Source organism: Plectropomus leopardus, chromosome 7 (assembly GCF_026936395.1).
Source record: "Plectropomus leopardus strain MGB_pleo_1.0 chromosome 7, ASM2693639v1, whole genome shotgun sequence".
Classification (NCBI taxonomy): Eukaryota; Metazoa; Chordata; class Actinopteri; order Perciformes; family Serranidae; genus Plectropomus; species Plectropomus leopardus.
In genome coordinates, this window is record NC_142182.1 from 8,820,733 (window position 1) to 8,841,623 (window position 20,891).

Consider the following 20,891-nt stretch of genomic DNA (forward strand, 5'->3'; position numbering starts at 1 on the left):
TCCATTTTCTATCAATTATCTCCGAGTTTCATTTCTGTTATCAGAAAAGTAAACAGATAAATATTGTACAATATACCCATAAATACAATATAAACATAATGCAACATATTTACATATATATATATATATATATATATATATATATATATATGTAAATATACATATTGGACACAATATACATGTCACATATACACTTGGTTATTACAAGGTACCAAAGCCAAAAGTGATGTATTCTATTTATTTATCTTATTTGACCTAAAATCTAAAACTATGTGCTTTGAGGTCATGAAGTGGGAAAATAGGAGCTACAGAGAAGACTGGTTGCATTTAAATAAAAGTTTGACATCTGTTTCTAGTTTATTTATATATCATTTTAACTTTTATATGTTATATTTTTATATATTCTTACATTTATTCTGGGTCACTCATGAACATTAAAACGTTACACTTTACATGTGATCAAAAATTGATATTTATTATATGGGGAAAGTTTCTTACCATTGACCAAACATTGATGTTTATGCATTTATGACGTCAAGTCAGCAACTCGTGTTATAAAATAACGTTATCAGTGTTATTATACCCGCCTGGCATGCTTTATAGTTAAAAGTTGTCTTGCTTGCTACAGCTAATAAATGCATATACTAAAATGTGCAACTACTACAAGTAAATGATAGCTACTAGGGACCAATATATAATGTTTTAGCGTTAATTGGTGACATTGTTTGCATGCTTTACGCCATTTCTGCTGCCCTGAAACGTCATGCAAATGTCACAATTTCGGCATCATCAAAAGGTAGCGATTTCCCACTCATAATTAGGACTCTGGAGGGCAGTTAATGTGCTCCTAACTTACAAATACAGTAAATATTTGCAGGTAGAATTAAGACACTGCAACGTTAGTAACTACAGTAAATACGAGCAGTGGAAACCAAAATGGTAAATTGAAGTTTCTGCAGCAGCGCTCATACTTCAAGTAACCCCTGCATAAGCTGGTGCCCCACTTTTGGGCCACCTCAGTAAAAAAAAAAAAAAAATCTGGGCACGCCACTGCACAGAGTCTGTCTCCTCTCATTGATACTTCATGTTTTGTGAGAACATTTGGAGAATATTCTGCAACAAGCAAACCGACAAGGTGACATTTCATTGACACCGCTAAACTGCAGCCATAGCTCAGGCTGGAGGTAACCTGCCGAATTAAAAGCTTTGTAAACAGGGTTTGGCACGCTGCTTTCCCCCATACACACACACACACACACACACACTCAGAGGACAGGACTGCAGCAGTTAGAGGAGCCACTACACAGCACAGAGAAGATGTCCTGAGCTAGCGTCACAGCTAAGCCCCCCAACCAGAAATAGGTTAACTATGTCTGACCCACCGAGGACAGCGGGACAGACACTGCGGCGTCACAGCCTGTGAGACACGAGAAAAGCTTCTTAAATGGAAAAACATTTAAAGCAACGTACATGTTTGCCGCGGTGTCCTGGCTCCTCTCTTCGTCCAGCTGGCACACAAATCTTTTCTTTATCCCAAAAAAAGACACCCAGAGGGGACACACACAGGTGACTAATGCTGCGGTCACAGCTCCTCTCAGTCCATCAGTGTGCTCCTTCTCTGAGGAGTAAAATAGATCCACTCTGCTCGCTCAGTGAGCAGCTTTCTGCCATGCAGCCGGCAGTGCAGCTTTTACTCAACTCGCGGCAAGCGCGCGGCATTTAACGGCAACACTTCCGGTCGGCACTTTCAAATTAAAACATCGCTTGGTCAACAGGCCAAACCGCGACTCTTGAGTAGTCCTCTTAAAACAGGTGTTTAGCCAAGTCCGTTTACCCATGAATAGAATACAATAGAATATCTTTATTGTCATTTTACACATACAACGAAATTGGATGCAATCTCCATTAAGTGCAAGAAAAACATTAAAGTGCAAGCTTCACAAATATAAACAAATAAATAAATAGGAATGACTCTAAAACTAACTATAAAACTATAATAAAAATGAAGAAGAGAAGGAAAATAAAACATTTTCACAGCTTGCAGGATCACACCCCATGTGTCCTCGATTATTTTCACCTGATGCAAAGCCTTACTTTTTTAGGGTTTTATCAAAAACCAAACTGTAGTTTCATGATTTTAGCACTCATTCACAGGAGATGCACACGATGAAAGACTTTGGTAAATGTGTGAAAATCAATTAAAAAAACATATGTGTAGAAAGACCTGACATGCAAAATTGTAAATCTCGAAAAACACCTTGTGCAGAAGAATTGAACTCTGCAGAAATCATGAGTGATGACAGAAAATACAGAGCAGCAGTGGGTAATCAGATGTATCTGACTACATGTACAATTGCAGATCTGAGTTTTGCAGTGAACAAACTGTGTAAAAGTGCTTTACTGTACCAGCAGAAGATAAAGTGACTACTGTGAAACATGTACTGAGATATCTGAAAGGCACAAGTGAGAACAGTTGAGTTACTGGAAAAGCGTACAGTGATGCAGACAGGACAGCAGATGTATCTGACGGATGTGGCACAACCAGTTACTGTGTGAGCTAAATGAAAAGGGTCCACTGATTTCATGGGAAACTGAAAAGCAGCTCACTGTTGTGATAGCTCGATTAGGCCATGTAGTTGGACTACTGTCCTTGTCCCAGTACACAAGCAACGGGGGAGAACTGACTTACTGTTTAAAGTACATCCAATTCCACCGTGGTTATAATAGCTGGTTGCAATTGGAAAAACACAAAATAAAAATCCCTTTCTCACACCATGAGTCCAGTTTTCTCTTCTCCTGCAGCATTACACACTGACTCTTGTGAACTTTTGCATCCTAGAGGTCAGGCCGTCATCCTGTCAGCATTAAGCATTACTGTAAATCGTCTGCTTTGTACAATTGTCAAGTTTGGCCCAGCAGGACCATTTTGGTGTGGTGATTGGAGATCTGAGATCTCGTGTCTAATCTCATTTCTGCGTGGTAATTACATTTTCATGGATATTCAGAAATGAATATATTTATGAGGGCAGACTGAGATTTACATTTGTAATTTTCAGATTGGTTTGTTAATGCTTGGTCTGACTTTTATTTTATTTAGCAAATGTGTATTTTTGGGAGGATTTTTTTAAAGAGAAACTAAGAAAATTTTAAATGGCAAGATCATCAAAAGCATTTTTCATATGCAGTAATTGTGCAAAAAGATTTAATTCTGTGGGATATTAAACCCTGTTTTGATCTTATTAAACTGAAATTTTTGCTTTCTCTTTACTTAACCTTGTTGAGGAAACATCACATATCAGGGACATTAACACAGACTTTCAGGTTGTGCCTGATCGCCATCTGCTGGACATTAAAAATTAGGTAGCGCTGCAGCCACTTTTTGGATCAGTCAGTTCAGCTGAAGCGTACGCTGTCCTGTTTCTGCATTCACCACTTTGTCAACATGCATGAAGAGTCAGTGACTGACATTTACTGATTATGTGGTATATTCGGACACCATAAGTATAACATGGATGTATTCATTATACATCTTTTCAATAACTGTGTAACAGGAGGAGATCCTCCTAAAATGACAGAAATCAATCATGTAATGTGTGTTCACTGCACCGTCACAAGACGCCAGTGTCAGTCAAAGCTGGATTAACCTGTTAGGGGACCCAGGGGGAAGACGCTACCTTTGGGCCCCAACTGACACCACACCTGCAGCCTGCAGTGCACACAGCAGACCAGAAACGTCACACTGACTTTACTCTACTCCCCCGGGACTCCTGATTATCATGCATAAGTACTTTCTGAAGATGTATTTTTCATTATTACAACTGTATTTTACTATTTGTCATTCATTCTGTGTGCAGCTTCTACTTACTGGTGACTGTGGGAGAAGCTGTTGACAATTACTTTAATAAACACTTACAACTCTTTATAAGTTCACTGTGAAATATGAAAACATTTCACTAAATGTTTGTCTGCTGAATGAGTGATTAAAGGAAATACCTCATCAGCAGATGTGTTTGTAAAGCAAAAATGTGTACATGTAGGATATAAGATTAAAAAACAAAACAAAACACTTAGGGTTAGTCAAGAAATGTAGTATTTCTATATATCTTATATCAGAATCATATCTTACCACTTACTGTGCAATAATATTTGTAGCCTATAATTTCTATATTTCTACAGTCAATGTACAAAACAGCATGTATGTATGTCAGTAATCCTGTTTAACTATCAATCATAAACATACAGTATCTGTATACATATATATATGTATAAAAGGTGTAAATAGTGTACATAGATTTTATATGACTTTATCTTATCTAATTTGTATGTTATATTTTATTCTTGTTTATCACTCAAATCACTTTTTTTTTTTGCATTTTCTGTGATTCTGACTCTTGAGCTTGTAAAAGGGTAATTCACGCCTAAAATGTTCTCTTACCTAAAAGAAGAGCAAATATAAGAGGACACTGGTGAATCCCAAAAAACAATGAGCACTGACAAAATGAGAAGAAATTGTGGATAAGAGCAAAAAGAAGAGAACATTTTTTTGCATATTTCTTGCATGAGATCCATCATATCTGCTGAGTTTATATACCAGATCAGCAGAGTTATGCAGATTATTTTGTATTATTTTGTATATTTCTCTTTTCCCCCATAAAAATCTAAATCCAGTCTAGTAGGAAATTTTGTCTCACTGCTTCTTATTCAAAATGATACTGAAAAACGAGTTAATTGTTAAATGTTTCTTTTAACTTACAAGGTATGAAAACATGTAAAACAAGAATAAACTGATAAGATAATACTTCAAATGACTATTGATTGGCATCAGAGATTTCAAATGATTCATAAAAAATGTGCTGTGTGAGACTTCTGCAGCTTGCACCTATTTAGTTTCTATAGGTGTAATATTATGTGGGATTTTAGAGAGAAAATGTTGTTTTGAAATTTTTAAACCTTTGCATGTGAGATAATACAAATTATTGAACCTCCTTGTGTAATTCAGGGCACAGATTACACATACAAACACCACCACGTTAGTTACATGTATGTGGATTTGCCAGAAGATGGCAGCCAAGAATCACGTGGAAAAAAGTCGAGGCCAGTCGCCTAAACGTCCCAAGAGCTCGAACCAAACATGGTTCGTTTTTGTTATCATGCAGCACAAACCTGGAATAACCCCCCACATGATGGTAGACAAGCCCAGTATACTGACCACTTTTAAATTAAAGCTAAAACGTTCCTTTTTTTTTTTTACATTGCCTTCTCCACCCAGTAATGACTGTAAACTTATTCTAACACTATATTTTTTATTTATTTTTTATGGTGATATTTATTTTAATTGTAAATCTTTTAGTAATTATTTTTTTTTCTTTTAATTTTTCTCTTTTATTGTATGTCTGTATCCTTTATTATGTATAACCAAAGCTGCCTTGCCTTGATGTTCAGTCGACCCACTAGAAGCTTTATAATCCATCCATGGGCCCAATATTGTATCTTTTGCAATAACAACTCCTAAACCTTTTATTTAAAAGGTCACTGAATGACCTCGGTTGATATGTAATGTTATGCCATCATATATTTAGTAAAAAACATCATATCAGTATATTTTTTCAACATTTCAGTGACATTTTAAAAGTATTGTAATGGTAAATATGGGTGGAAATAATTTTTGTACTATAACTAATTCCATGGTCAGAAATTGATATATGTTGGTGTACTAACATATTACAGGCATATTTTGATTTTTTTGCTTCTTGTTTTAACATTACCATGAATGGCCATCTAAAACATTTGGTAGAAGTCTATATTAAAAAAACAATGTGGTCTGTTTAAAAAACTAAACATTAAAAAGACTAATTGATTTTTGCTATTAAATCCAAAAGGACATAAAGAAAGAAATAGTAATTGTTTTCTTCTTAGTGAGGACTTTAATTAAACCCATGCCCCTCAGCAAACAAAGGTTAATGTATGTTTTATTGTTAACATTTTATCAAAAAACATCATAGAGATGATGATCAGGATGACTTTTGAAACTTCAATTACAACTAAAAATCCAGCCAAGTGCAGAACTAAACACTGAAAATAAAGTTAAACCCATTCTGTGCACTTACAGTCTTGTGTTTATCTTAAGTAAGACACACACACACATACACATGTTCTCAGACGTCGTCATGAGAGGAGTGTTGCGATGTCACCTTGTCTCATTTCTCCGTTCACTGTATGTAATTAATGTTCTGCACTGCTCCGTGTATGTGGACCAGGTCAGTGTGTAATTAATGTTCACAGATAGATAGCACTGCTGAGGGCTTATAATTACTGCATACTGGAGAACCAATGTGGGCCTTACGTTGGATTTATGTCGAGTTTGTGTGTGTGTGTGTGTGTGTGTGTGTGTGTGTGTGTGTGTGTGTGTAAGGAGATGCTTATTCTTTTCACCATCAGTTGATGTCAAAATGACGAAAGGGGAACAGAGAAAAGTAGAGGACCAAAAGGGAGGAAAGCAGGAGAGGACAGAAAAGGGAAAGGAGAAGAAGAAAGAAAAAGAGTTTAAGAGAGTGATAAAGACACGAGTGAAGAGTGTAGACGGACGGATAGAAGAACAGAGGAAAGAAGAAAAGATGAGAGAAGATAACCTCAGGTTGTCTGTAATTACTGTTCAGATGGAGGTAGATGTGTTGACGGTATAATCACTGTGTGTGTGTGTGTGTGTGTGTGTGTGTGTGTGCGCGCGCGCGCACATGCAAGACTTAAAGAGAAGAGTGCTGAGGTGTCAAAATGTCCTTCCCTAGATATTATTAATGTATGTGTGCAGAATTAATAATTATGGTACACTTGGTCTGAACATGCGTCACCAGCTTTACAACTGGCTGAAAAATGATGGTGGGATATACATATATATATATATATATATATATATATATATATATATATATATATATATATATATATATATATATATATATATATATATATATATATGGCCAAACACTGCATAGTATAGTACGGCGAAAAATCTCAAATTTTGACATTTCCCACAAATGGCTAAAAATGACTTATTATAGCTCATAGAGATCCGTCATAGCATAGAATTTCGAAAAAAGGGGGAAAAAAGGCCAAAAACGTCACGAGTATTGAGTTTTATCTTTCCTCTTATTTACATTTAAATCTCCCTTCATGAAGTCTGTTTCAACATGAGCACAAAACTTGATCGTTAATGAGGTTGCTAATGAATGAGAGCTACGACCCTCTGACATTTAACAATAATGATGATTGACATTTTACCACAGCTGCTGGCGAAATGGGATACAATCAGTCAATTTGCACTTCTTCTCTGCAGTACCTCTCACCGACAAGTCTAACGAAAGATGGCGCGGCGACAACTGCTGATATGCAAACAGATGTTTAACGGCATTTACATCCATTACATTTACAGCCTCCTGTGGGAGTGAAAATGAGGATCGTGCACGTGATCTTTGGAAATCTGATATGTAGAATATAGATATGTATGTATATGTAATCTGATATATAGATCTGAATGTGTTTGCAGATTTTTATCTTTGCATGTATAATTTTAGCAGTAAATCTACACGGAGTTTTATACATCTGACCCACAGTGCTTTTCCTATTATCTGACTCACATCTCATACTGACAGCTACAATGTCTCAGCAAGAGAATAAATGAAAACAAATATGGGTGAACTGAGCTTAACCACACGCCGCCTTCAGTTGTTGCAGACAAAGCAAACCTAATGTTAGTCCTGCATCAACCATAGTGTTGATTCAAATAAAAAATGTGGAAAATAATAATAAATAAATGAAAAAGTTTCCACAAAATCATGAGAGTGCAAGATTTTTCATGTCACAGAGACGTAAGGAGTAAGAAATTCTGTGTTTGTTTTAATTTAAGAGTGCTTTTTTTAAAAAAAAAGATGTCCATCCATCTTGGGCGGAAATTAAGACATTCAAACTGAGACGTTTCTCAGTTACAGTTTTATTTAGTGCCGCTGCTCTCAGTGACACATTTATGTCTCTTTACACAAAACTTTCTGGTGAATGTCTTACCACACAGGTGACAGCTGAATGACTTCTCCCTGGTGTGGAGCGTCATGTGCTGAGTCATATTTCCCTTTTGGGTGAATTTTTTATCACAAACTGAGCAGCTGAACGGTTTCTCTCCTGTGTGGATCCTCATGTGTTTTGACAGTGACTGACTCAGGCTAAAAGTGGTGCTACACACGGAGCAGCTGTACGGTTTTTCTCCCGTATGAACTCTCATGTGTCTGGTCAGGATTCCTCTCTGCCTGAAGCGTTTCGGACAGAGCGAGCAGCCGAACGGCCTCTCTCCTGTGTGGGTTCTCATGTGTAAACCCACAGCTGTGCTCTGGGTGAACCTCTTACCACAAACCGAGCAGCTGAACGGTTTCTCTCCTGTGTGAGTTCTGATGTGTCTCACAGCATCTCCTTTATGGCCAAAGTGTCTGTTACAGACTGAACATTTGAAGGATGTCTCCCCTGAGTGAGTACTCTTATGTGTGATAAAAAGCACACTCTGCGTGGATCTTTCATCACACAACGAGCAAACCAATGGTTTATCTTCTAGAAGACTTTTTCTGTTTTTCTGACTATATTTATTTAATTCAAATGTTTTACCACACTCAGAGCAGCTGTAAGACTTCTTGTCACTGCTGTGTTTTCTACCAGGAGCAGGAATCCCATTTTTTGCCAGCGCTTTTAAATCTGACTTAGGTTTCCTTGTCTCCTTCCAGTCATCAGCTCTGTTTTCAGTCTCAGGCCCAGAACAGTCTGAAGTCCCGTCATCCCGAGCTGTCTGCGTCCCCTTTAATTTCACAGACTCTGGAGTCTCATCATCATTAGCTGGTCTCGAATCTGGATCTAAGCTCTTGGTTGCTTCTGATCCTCCACAGTCCTCCTCATCACTCTCTGTTTCAATCTGTTGAAGTGAGCTCCCGGCTGGAGCCTCCGCCTCTCTGTTTTCTTCATTTTGTCTGTGATGAAGATGTGAGGACTGAGCTTCCTCCTTAAGGTCGTCCGTCTTCACAGGGACAGGTCCTTGAAGCTGCTCTCCTTCCTGTCTGCTCCAGAGTTGCTCCTCTTCCTCTTTAGCACGTGGGGGCTCTGTGTCCTGTTGAACACCTGCAGGTAAGACTGAAAACACAAAAAAATGAATGCAGAGAGTTTTGGGGGGAAAAGTGATTACATGAGCGACACAGTTCAAACAGGGTTGGGTACCGAAACCTGGTGCTACTGTGGCACCAATCATGACACACATTTTCGTGCCACATTACGAGAGAGAGTGTTTGTCTGCTGGTGTGTCGGTAACATTAGGTGGGATTACAGATTTGAGCAAAACTAAAGTCAAAATATCAATAAAAGATGATTGTAAGATGACTGTGTTTCCACTGAGTGATGCTATGCGACTTCTCTCGCAATAACATTCCTCGAAGTATGCCGATGGATGTTCAAAACTTTAACAGGTTTATTTCTATTGCAGCCACCGCAGTAACTGTGATTATTTCCAGTCGAAGGCGACGTAGGCGAGTTATGTGAGCGATAATGGAAAGGTCAGCCTCTCATATGTGGGAGCAGCCACGTATGAGGCCCTTCAGACGATCTCACACAGACCATCAACAAATACTAATAAAAAGGCACAATGGCGGCTCTATTTCCCGAGAACACGCAGAAAGGTAAACCTGCAACAACAGCTGCTGGTTGCTCCACTGGTTGCTGCAGCAGCTCTCCAACAACTGTGAGACCCGGGACGGGACGGAAACGCCGAGCTCTCAGCTGATTGGTTTAGATGTTGGCTCAGTAATGACTTTTCAGATAAACATTTTACTTTTGTTTAATTTCAGAGATTCAAAGTGTATTTGTCTTATTTGAAGGCTTTTTTCTGAAGTCAGAGAGACTAGATACATTCATAATCATATATTTTTTTTGTATATTTTATGTAGGACTACTTTAAAACACAAAGACTTGTGGTAAGTAGCCTTAAGTGGGATGTGAGGATTCTTAAAATAACATCTGTACAGATGTGACGTCCTGACTGTCTGCTGTCTGACTGATCGGCACTGATAGCTGTTGTGTTGTTTTTGATGTAGTTTGAGGTTTATATAGATTTATATCCAGCAGCAAACTAATATGATGCTGATTTACATGAGATTTCATGCAAAATAAAGGTTGAACCATGAACAGAAATTACAAACCGCCTGCATAAGGTTACAGTGTCATCAATACACTCATGGGAGAGTGTAAACAAACTGATACAGGGATCTGATAAGATTTAAATGAAGAGGAATCAAATGTTACAGGATGTGGGTGTCTCTGACTTCCGGTATAGACTGAAGGCTGCTGGAAAAGTCAAAAAAACTGACTCCATAGCAGCATTTTGTCACCACCTCCTGCTCTCGTGCACCTTCCCCAGTTTAGCCTGAATGAGTTTTTTAAGATGTTAGTCCGCCGACACAGATGCATACTAAACACCCACATTTGAACAATACCCCAGGACCAAATAACGTGAAGTTAGCTGGTCAAACAGCTGTAAAACAGACTAACCTGCTCTGTGCAGCCGGACTTCAGGCTTCAGCACGGCGTCCAGCAGTTTCCGGTGTCGCTCGTTGTCCTCTCTGCAACGACGAAGTTCCTCCTCATACTCCGCTATTGTCCTTTCAAAGTGCCCAAAAATCTCTACAGCTGCCGCAGTCAGACGCTCACTCACCACCGCTCTCAACATTTCCACTTTAGACATGTTTAAATTGTCATACGGACATTGCCAAACTAACCTCCGTCCGTCGCTAGAACAAAATCACTGACTTCCGCGTTCTGCCCAAAGGAGGGCGGAGACAGGAGTGTCACGGTTTCAAATTACGTCACACAATTGGGGTAATGCACATGCGCAGTAACCCGATGTTGTTTCATGCATGGCTCAAGCATATTTACAAATCGAATAGAATTGCATACTTTTTCTGTTTACTTTTAGTACGTACTGCAGCTGCCCTTACAAAGTACATACTTTTACATGCAGTATGCATACAATGAGGACATACTGAGCCATTAAAAGGTAACATTTGTTCAAATATTGGTTTACAGTTTTTGACTCACTTATCCATTTAGCTGCAGCGATAGTATATTAAGATATTTAATTGTACAGACAAGTCTCAAAACATTATTAGTACTTACACTTGAATGTGCTGTCATTTGTTTTTGTGGTGTCTGTTTATCCATCTAACCAACTGACATCTGTCACTGAGCTGACACAAGTTTGGCTTTGTTTATATCGCGTGACACACCCTGACGTATGTGACGTATCACCCGCTGCGCAGAGGATTGTGGGTCAGAATAGCCAGAAAAGCATGCTGGCTTGCATACTGCAAAATGCATCCGGATGTAGTAGGACATCCTGGTATTTTTGGAATACTGCATTTCACATACTTTGTATTGGGACATACTAAATCTTTTTCTGGCATACTAAATAGTAAGGTAGTATGGGTATTGGAACGCAGGTTTAGTTAACATAACAAACAGGAAATGGGACACATAGGAAAAAAAAAACATTATAAGAACACAATGAACCTGGTCTTCATCTTCATATACTTGGATTTGATTAGATAAAACTTTACAAGTATTAGAATGGTACCCTTGTTATGACAAGTCCATTAAAAAGTCTGTTTGAGAAAAGTTTCCATGTTGAAAAACCTTTGGGGAAAACGAGTCAGTGGTCTCCATTTCTGCAGCAACATTTTATTAGTGTAATTTTGTTAATGACACTAAAGTTTCTCCTCATAAAAAAGGCAACAGGGGTGTCACTTAAATTGGCTCACTGATTTTATCCCGTGAAGCAATTATTAAAAAAGTTAACAGGTGACTTTGATGTTAATAGCTCCTTTTGTGAATTACATCCTGAAACATGCTTTTTTTTGGTTGTGTAGTTTTACATTTGCACTTTGGAAAGATATTGCCAAATTTATAGCTTATGACATTATCATTATTTTACTATTTACTATATAGATGCTGTATTTGGCTGCCATTATTATTGTAACAAAAACTCTAATGCAGATTGCCTTATTAATCTAATTTTTGTCCATCAGGTATTTAAGCTTCACTTTAGGGTGGCTACAATTGTAATGTCCATCTTTATATGGTTTCTACTGAATGGTTACAGTTGAAAACCCATTTCAGAAGTATCACCAACATTCATCACATGAAAATTAACCTCAATATTAAAATGACAGAATTAAATGCTCCAAATATGATCAGACCAATTTGTGTCATATCTAATTTAAAGATAACACCTCTCACAAAATACTCTGGAGCTTCAAACCACACCCGGCGTGTTGATCAGCAGATGAGTTTTCTTTTCTGTGATAGGACAAACATGCAGAGCAGAAGGGTTAGGGTGAGTCGTATGTTAAGGAGGTAATACTCCTCTCTGGTTTAATGTTTGGTCCTTGTGTACTTTCATGTGGTTCTTCATGGTTTCTCTATAACGAAAACTTCTGCCACAGACTGTGCAGCTGAATGGTTTCTCTCCAGTGTGAATGGTCATGTGTGCCTGCAGAACCTGTTTCCGGCCAAATTTTTTACCGCAGACAGAGCAACTAAATGGTTTCTCTCCTGTGTGAACTTTAATGTGTCTCCGCAGAGATCCCTTCAGTTTAAATTTTTTACCACACTCGGAGCACTCATGGGTTTTCTTGCTGATACCACAGGTACATTTCTCAACTCTGTTATTGATTTCTTTATGTTTGATGAAGGATGAAGCCGGCTGAGGTGTCCTTGTCTTTTGTTTTCTTGCCTTCCACTCGTCATCACTGTCTTCAGTCTCAGAATCAGTCAAGTCTGTTTCCATGAGTTGAGTCGAGCTGCAGGCGGGAGCCTCGACCTCTCTGCTGTCCTCAGTTTGACTCTGACGAAGCTCCGAGGACTGAGCTCCTTCATCGTCTTCTGTCTTCACAGAGACAGCAGTGAATGGGAACTTAGTGTTATGCTCTCCCTCCTGACTGCTCCACACGTCCTCTTGTTCCTGTTTAATGTGTGAGGACTCTGGGTTCCCCTGACCAACGCTGCGTCTGTCCTCCTGCTGCTCAAAGGGAGCCTCTTGTTTAATTGCCAACAGCCATGGGACATCTAAAAGGAAGAAGAAAAAACAAACGTGTTTTTATGTTAACATTGAACCATTTAGTGGAAAAAGATGGAAAGATGTTCTCTTTATAAAACTGGGCTGTCTCTGCTTTAGAAAGACACAAATACTTCTAAAACTGATGCTACACAACTAGAGAAAACAGACAAAAGACTGAGGTATTCACTTTTGTCAAGAGGCAGAAAAACTACTACTACCAGAATGCAATGTGCTACATATATATGGCTGTTTTTTTCTCCATTTAATCTTCCTCAAAGCTACAAATATTTTTCCTTTTCTCACAAAATGTGTTCATGGTTAAGGGCCATTGGAAATTTAAAAAAAACAACATTTTTTTTTGCAGTTTCTAGCTATAATATATGGTGTACTTTTGGTAGTTTTTATTTTGGCGGGACCCTCAGGTTTAGAGAATGTTTTCTTTGAAAATCACTAAACATTTTCAAAGAAAAGAAAAAAACCACCAAACATTTTAGGAGGAAAAAAAACACACAAAAGTTTTGAAGAAAAAACATTTTTAAAGAAACAAATGGCAAAAAAAAAATCTTTTTTTTTTAATTGCCAAAAATCTTTTTTTAAGACAAAAAAAGCCAAAAAGTTTTGAAGAAAAAAACAATCACCAAAAGGGTTTAAAAAAATATTGCCAAAAATATTTAGAGAAAAATAAACAGTCGCAAAATATTTAAAAATACTCTAAAACTTTAAAAAAAAAATTAATTTATTTTTTAAAGAAAACATGCACTCTAAACCTGCAGGCATGTCGATATCATGTGGGATCCTACAGAGGTCTGGGCTAAGCCCGTAATGCCCTTAAATCCTAGAAATGCACCTGCTCGGTAAGGAAAGATTTTGAGTTCAAATGCAACATGACAGATCCATTATCTTTCTTCATCACTCATTTTTGTCATTCTGACTGTCCAACCCTGTTACAATCCTAAACACACCTGACACCACTGCAGCATCTCGTCTACAGGAAACATATCTGTGCCTCCCCTTTCTTCCCAGAGACACTCAATAACTGTGAATTAAGATCATACAACACGTTGCTATAGAATACACATGATTCTTTATTATTTAAAAATGTTAACAAACCAACCAGTAAAACAGTGAAATTTCAGTTCAACAAATGTTTGAACAGCCAGTTACAGTTAGTGATAACAAAAGGACGATTGAGAATCAGTCGGGATACATTCAGGCCGACGTTAGCCGAGCATCAAATAATGCCTGCTCATCTTTCATGAGACCACTGTGCTGTGATGTTCTTCTGTGTATCAGCCGTGTTCATGTACGAGTCGGGCTCCGGTTGGCACTATTGGTTTCCAGCACAAAGGGTCGTATGCCTCCACGCACCGGTCATGCCATATTTAACATTTTTTCAATTATCTATTTATTTTATTTTAATCATCGCTGATACAATTAATTCATTTAAAAAGTGCAAAAAAAGTGTCAGCATGGGAGGAATTTTACTTTGTAAAAACCTCAGGGAGATATTTTATCAATACATTTTTGTATTTAAAATTTCGCTCAACTTTATAAAAAAAAAAGTTGCTAGGAACTTGCTGTACATGACGTTGAAAGTTTCAGTTTTCATAAAGTATTTGCTGATATTTGACCAAAGTTTTGTGTTTGAGTTTGTAATATTCCAAATTCTAAGTACTGATGGAAAGATTTTCATTGTTTTTGTAAATGCATATTAGTTCCAAATATCGGTTATCTGTCTCATTAGCTACTAATAATCAGTATCGGCCCTGAGAAACCAGTATCGGTTGACCCTTACTTAAAAGTTCTTGACTTGGCCAAAAACATGTTGTATGAAGTCACCATGACCTTGACCTTTGACCTTCGCCCTTTGCCCACCAGATTAAAATCAATTCATTCGTGAGTCCAAGTGGACATTTGCACCAAAATTGAGGAAACTTCCTCAAGGTCATTTTCAGATTTTGCATTTACATAAAATAAGCCAGATGCAAGTTCACAATGACCTTGACCTCTGATCACCAAATTCTAATCAGCTCATTATTGAGTCCAAATGAATGTTTGTGTCAAATTTGACAAAACAAAATGCTAAAAAAGTGCTTAAAATATCGCTTTCACAAGAATGAAACGAATACAAGGTCAATGTGACCTTTGACCAAGAAGATGTGTTTGGAAAGCAGCGTTACGTGATCGACTACAGCGCAGTCTTTGAGCGGCTGCCCACGTTTTCAGCTACAGTGGGGATCCCTGACTGTACTGCGGTGGATTAAAATAATTTGAGGCGGCTGAGTCCTGACTGAGTGACACACTGTTGAGCGCAGGATCATCTCACCAAGTCTCCATTTGTGGTCTGAACGCTGCAGTTTGAAAGCACAAATCCGTCAAGATTCACTCGTTACTGCTCGCGCCGGCACACTTGTGGCTTTTAACGTGCGACAGCAAACTGAAATTCCTCCCACAAACACTGCAACTGTATGGTTTCTCTCCCGTGTGCACTCGAATGTGTCTCTTCAGCGTTCCTTTTTCGCTGAAACGTTTTCCACAGAACGAGCAGCTGAACGGTTTCTCCCCCGTATGACTCCTCAAGTGTATGACTAATGTCTTCTTCTGACTGAAGCTTTTGTTGCACATGGAGCAGCTGAACGGTTTCTCCCCGGTGTGACTCCTCATGTGAGTCTTCAGGTTGACCTTTGCGCTGAAGCTTTTGTTACAAACGGTGCAGGTGAAAGGTTTCTCCCCCGTGTGGCTCCTCATGTGAGCGTGCAGATTTCCTTTGCATCCGAATCTTTTATCACAAACTGTGCAACTGAACGGCCTCTCGTGGCTGTGGGACTTATCGTGATTCAAAGTGCTCTCGTTTTTCAGTGCGTCCGAACCGGACTCGTGCTCCCTCGTCTCCTTCCAGTCATCAGCGCTGTCCTCAGTCTCACAGCAGCGTGAAGACAGCAGCGGATGACTGCGGTCAGTTTTTGTTTCCACCTGTGGAGCTGAGCTGCAGGTTGAGGTGTCGGCCTCTTTGTGCTCCTCGTTTCGTCTCTGATGAAGCTGTAAGAACTGAGTTTTCTCCTCCTCGTCTTCACTTTTCACTGAGATACCAGTGACTGGGAGCGTGGTGACCTCATCCTCTCCCTCCTGGCTGCTCCACACCTCCTGCTCTTCCTCTTTAATGTGCGGGGGCTCTGGGTCCTCCTGGTCCACACTGCTCCTCCACTCCTGCTCCTTTTCTTGTCTGTCAAGCAGTTTTTGGACATCTGCAGTAAAAAAAACACAAAAAAAAACGACAAGCAGCTTTTGATATAAACAATATTTCGCTGTATGGCAAACATGTTTTTACTCCTACATCATTTCTTTCCTTTAACTGCTCCTTTTTTTTTTTACGTCTTTTCTTGTCTTTGTCTTCTTTATACTTTGATTGGCTGTTAAACGCTATGATGTCATGATAAAAGAGGAAATTACGTTCTCTGTCTCGTCTACACGTAAAAATAAAACCGGTGCAGTAAAAACGGAATCAAACATTTTCTAAAACTCTGATGCCGGCGAGCCCTCCGCTGTTAGACATGATCTGGATTTTTCATCGCTGGTTCACAGAAACGAACAGACCCTGAAGCTGATGTGCTGTGACATCTGTTGATCGCAAAGCTCAGAAAAGAAAGCTGTGCTCCATCTCCTCCAAGACGGCCCAAAGTTAACCCTTCGAAACACGAGCAGATTGATTTCTTTCAAAAACATGGGAAGAAGGCAACGAGCAACACAAGAAGAAATGACTCCAAAATTAGCAAGACATTGGTAAAAAACAAAACAAAAAACAAACAAACAAGAGAATTACCTTAAAATCAGTTTACAAAAAAACCCCAAAAAAGTTAACATTTTTTTCCTAAATTTTTTAATATTTTATTCCCTTGACATTTTCCCTTGCTTTTTTAAAAAGCAATTTCCTAAATCAGCTATTTTCTTGCAATTTGTGGGACATTTCGTATCAAGCTGCTCATTTTGTTTTCACTGTTCTTGTTTCATGTTTTTAACGCTCCCGGCTACACAACAATTTGAGATTAAGTCACATCAGCCAAGGTGCCGTCTTTTAAATGTTTTGTCCCAACAGCTTTTTTTTCCATCACACAGAGGACATCATCAACATATCTATCAAGATCTGCAAAACCGGTGTTATGATTTTCTCATCCCCTGATAGTTTTTGTTTGCAGTAGAAGTAAACTTATAATTACCATGCTTTATTAAATTAGTTAAAGACATTAGTTTAATGTTTTTTGGGAGCTTCCTTTTGGAGGGCTACAGTGACTTTTACTGTAAACTGAAAACACAAATAAAGTAACCTGGTGAAACCATCCTGATAAGGTGCGTTTTCTCCTGTATGAGTCTGGTCACTTTCTTTGACAGACAAACTCCTTCAGCCAATCCTGACTAATAGTCTAAAAAATATAATTTATTTATATTTACCATTTGTACGTGACGTGATCCTCCACGACAACAATCAGGCGCGAAACAAAAATGAACATGGGTTTGTACCAGGGAACTTCTTCACCAACAGAGCCAGTGAGTAAATCAAGCTTTTGTCAGATCCAGTCAGAAAACAAGGCGAAAAAGTATATTTCTCCAAAAAAAAAAAACCCAAAACAAAACAAAAACTCAGCAAGTGCATCCCCTTGTTCTTGTCTGATTGCTGTTATTGACTGTTACTAAATTAACTTCACTTATTGCTGTGTTTACTCTGCTAACTTGAGGGTTATGTTGTGTGACATCAAATGTGATGCAAGTATTTCAGAGGACAGCTTTACATTCAAAGTAAAAGCAAAGACGTGAATGGACACAAATTCACGTGGGGCGGCGCGACGCACGTGATAGATGTTTTGGGCGTAAAGTGAAGCGCGTGAATTTCGCATCCTCGCGTCCATAGCTCAAGTTGTAATTTTTCAAAGCTGATAGTGATATTTTTTACAAAATGCTGATATTATAACCACTACAGCTGAATCTAAATCTGCCAGGTTGATACAATATTTTAATATGATACAATAATATTATAATTAACCTAATTTAAATGATGCACTTGATTAATTATTTGGAATCACAGATCCAAAGAAATGTTGTTTTCATGGAAATGTTGAAACATGGCTGCGTCCATAAAATAATAACTGGGTATTAGGATATTAATTTCTAATTTCATAGGGGAAAAAAATGCTTTTATTGAAGGAACTTATTCGGTGGCGGACAGTCATGAAGTACATTTACTAAAATACTGTACCTAAGTAAAGTTCTTGAGTATCTGTACATTAAGTACATTTTTTAAGAAAATTATTAAAAATATTGTACTTTTGACTCCACTACATTCCTGTGAAGGCTCTCTTTACTTATTACATTTGCTTGAAGCCAGCAGCTGTTTTTTTTTTTTCTAAAATACAAAAGATAATAAATTTTGATCATGCATGCACATGCATGCGATTCTGCATGTGGTTTGTTTGTCTAAGTGGTGTCCCTGTTCCTGTTCCTGTTGTTAATATTTAAAAGATTTCAAGTTATAAATCTCTTAAGTTAAAATAAAACAAAATGATGAGAAATACAAAGACGTTGAAATCACCAAGTCTATGACTTGTTTACTTGCTTCAGTGCATTCAGTGGGTTGTTTCAGAGTTATTAAGTTCTGTAAATATAATGAAATATATCATATATATCATATATATATACAACAATGCATCAAGATAAAAAAGGTACTTTGAATACTTAAGTGTTTTTTAAAAGCGAGTACTCTAGTATTTTAACTCAAGTAATAATTTGACTCAGCAACTTCCTGTTGTATTGCAGTACTATGTGACCAGGACTATCTATACTTTGACACATAACTTCATAATAAGTTCACCTGAAAAGCACGTGTTATTCACGTTTACCCTTTCTTCTCTTCTTTACCTATGTATTTCTGTCCTTTTCTGCCTGTCCCTTCCCATTTACATTTTCATTGTAACATCTATCTATCTTCACATGTAGTTTTAAATATGTATTAAATACATCAAATCACATTAATCATGTACTTTGTTCACCTCTGCACATTATGACACACTTGTGACCAGGATCTAAAGCTCAAACATACTTTGTTTAGCATCGTTCAAGACTAAGCTTGAGTTAAACTGGTATTACACATTAATCCAACATGATTCAGTCGTTTTTTTAATTATTTTTTCCACAGTGAACCTTTCTCGTCCATCTCATTTGTTCATTTGCTTTGCGCTTTTATTCTGAAGGACTACATCGATCAACTTCCGGGCTGGTTTAAGTCCAGCAGCTGTGAGAGACTGTCAGATTCAGATTCACTGTCTCTGCTAACAGGACTCACTTTAGCGCGAGCGCTGCTCAGGTGTTTAACCCGACTCTCTGTAGCAGCGGTTAAAGGGTTAAACGAGGCACGGACCTGCTGCGTGTCTGCGGATGTCAACATCCTCCAACAGTCTGCGCTGCCGACTGATCTCTTCTTCGTAGTTTGATATCGTTTTTTCCAGCAGTCCGAAGATCTCCTCCACGGCTGCAGTCAGCCGCTGGTTCACAAAAGCTCTCAGCGTTTGAATCGTGGACATTTTCGGTGAAGAGCGGCGTTTGTCTTCCTCCTCCGCCTGCAGGGGGACTTCTTCTTCTTATTAATGCCATCCATAAAACTGCATTACCGCCACCTACTGGATTTATAATGATGTCTCTTGTACTATTATTGACTAATATTTATAAAGTAAGGGTAGGCAAGGCAGCTTTCTTTGTATAGCGCATGTCATACAACTCAAAGTGCAATAAAATTTACCCTAAAACCTCAGATAAACGCCCTTGAACCAGCCCAACGTGGCGACACATTTTGACATGAACAGAATAGAAATAAAGGAAACTGTTTTGTCACAGCAGCAAATAAGAGAGCAGCAACTGAATAAAATATTTATTAAAAAGGCAAAAAATGAAATTATACCATACACATAAACATAAAATAAAATAAAGATATGTACAGTATGTACAGACAACAAACAAACAAAAAAAGATTAAAAAGAGAATTAAAAAAAGAAGAAAAGTGCAAATAAGTGTGCAAAAACTGAAGATGGATGTGCAAGTGAGCCCAGAGCAGATGTCGAGTTCACCTGCCACACAGAGGGGAGCTGTTAAAGAGCCGTACTGCAGATGGGAGGTGTGATTGTTTGAACCGCTCTTTGTGAGGCAGAGCTGAAGGAGTCTGTTGGAGAACGAGCTCCGCTGTCTCTGAATACTGTCCTGAAGAGGACGGGAAGGACTGTCCGTGATGGACAGCCGTGTTCAGTGCCTGTTTTTAAATTCGAGGCCCCATCTGGCTGCCATACAGTTCATTTTTGTAGAAGTGCTTTGGATGTAAATTAAAAACCCGGTTGTTGGCTACCTGCTGGAGATAACCTCAGTCACGCATACAATATGTAGAAATGTTTAAAGTTTTGTCAATATAAACATGCTACACACAAGTAGTAGCAGTTTGTTTTACTGAAGCTGTGAGCACCAAATAAGATAATATTACCAGCATAGTAAACAGTAAACAAGAGAGATGAAAAAGAAAAAAGAAGAGATTAGTAGATTTATCAGATTATTTGTCAAAAAAAAGTGTAGGAAAATGTCCACTGAACTACATCCATAATTATTTTTAATTATTTTTTTTTTGTTAATTCTGTTTATTACATTTTTTTGTTTTTACAACACAAATGCACAAACAATTAAAAAAACATATTACATGAAAAATGCTGTGACACTGGTCCATATGATGAAG

General features: G+C 38.1%; 3 protein-coding genes across 7 annotated transcripts in view; all 3 read right to left on the bottom strand.

Annotated features, from left to right (window-relative positions):
• Positions 1–1,668, bottom strand: part of ripor1 (RHO family interacting cell polarization regulator 1) — a 61,269-nt gene extending 59,601 nt beyond the window's left edge. Inside the window, exon 1 of the mRNA XM_088079802.1 lies at positions 1,471–1,668. The gene's annotated coding sequence lies outside the window, so the exon portion shown is untranslated. The remainder of the gene's footprint in view (positions 1–1,470) is intronic.
• Positions 1,669–5,299: 3,631 nt separating this feature from the next.
• LOC121964071 (uncharacterized) lies at positions 5,300–10,861 on the bottom strand. Of its 2 annotated transcripts, none has more exons than XM_042514297.2 (2): positions 10,570–10,861; positions 5,300–9,150 (listed from the first exon to the last, which is right to left on the bottom strand). In XM_042514297.2, the coding sequence occupies exons 1-2, from the start codon at positions 10,760–10,762 to the stop codon at positions 7,988–7,990; spliced, it is 1,356 nt and encodes a 451-aa protein (XP_042370231.2). In that variant the 5' UTR covers positions 10,763–10,861; the 3' UTR covers positions 5,300–7,987. The 2 variants fall into 2 exon arrangements, with proteins under 2 accessions (XP_042370231.2, XP_087935935.1); XM_088079809.1 differs by having other exon boundaries at positions 5,300–9,162.
• Positions 10,862–11,825: 964 nt separating this feature from the next.
• The window catches only part of LOC121950136 (uncharacterized), a 77,004-nt gene continuing 67,938 nt past the window's right edge, over positions 11,826–20,891 (bottom strand). Inside the window, exons 1-3 of one of the 4 annotated variants that reach the window (XR_015776951.1) lie at positions 19,539–19,761; positions 15,459–16,377; positions 13,015–13,140 (exon numbers count right to left, since the gene is read on the bottom strand). Coding sequence is in view for 3 of the 4 variants with exons in the window: in XM_042496055.2 (XP_042351989.2) it covers positions 15,515–16,377; positions 19,539–19,701 (1,026 nt within the window). In the remaining variant the exon portion in view is untranslated. Of the gene's footprint in view, positions 13,141–14,197; positions 16,378–19,538; positions 19,762–20,891 lie in introns of those variants that run through there. The other 3 variants (XM_088079812.1, XM_042496055.2, XM_088079811.1) reach the window with 3 other exon arrangements.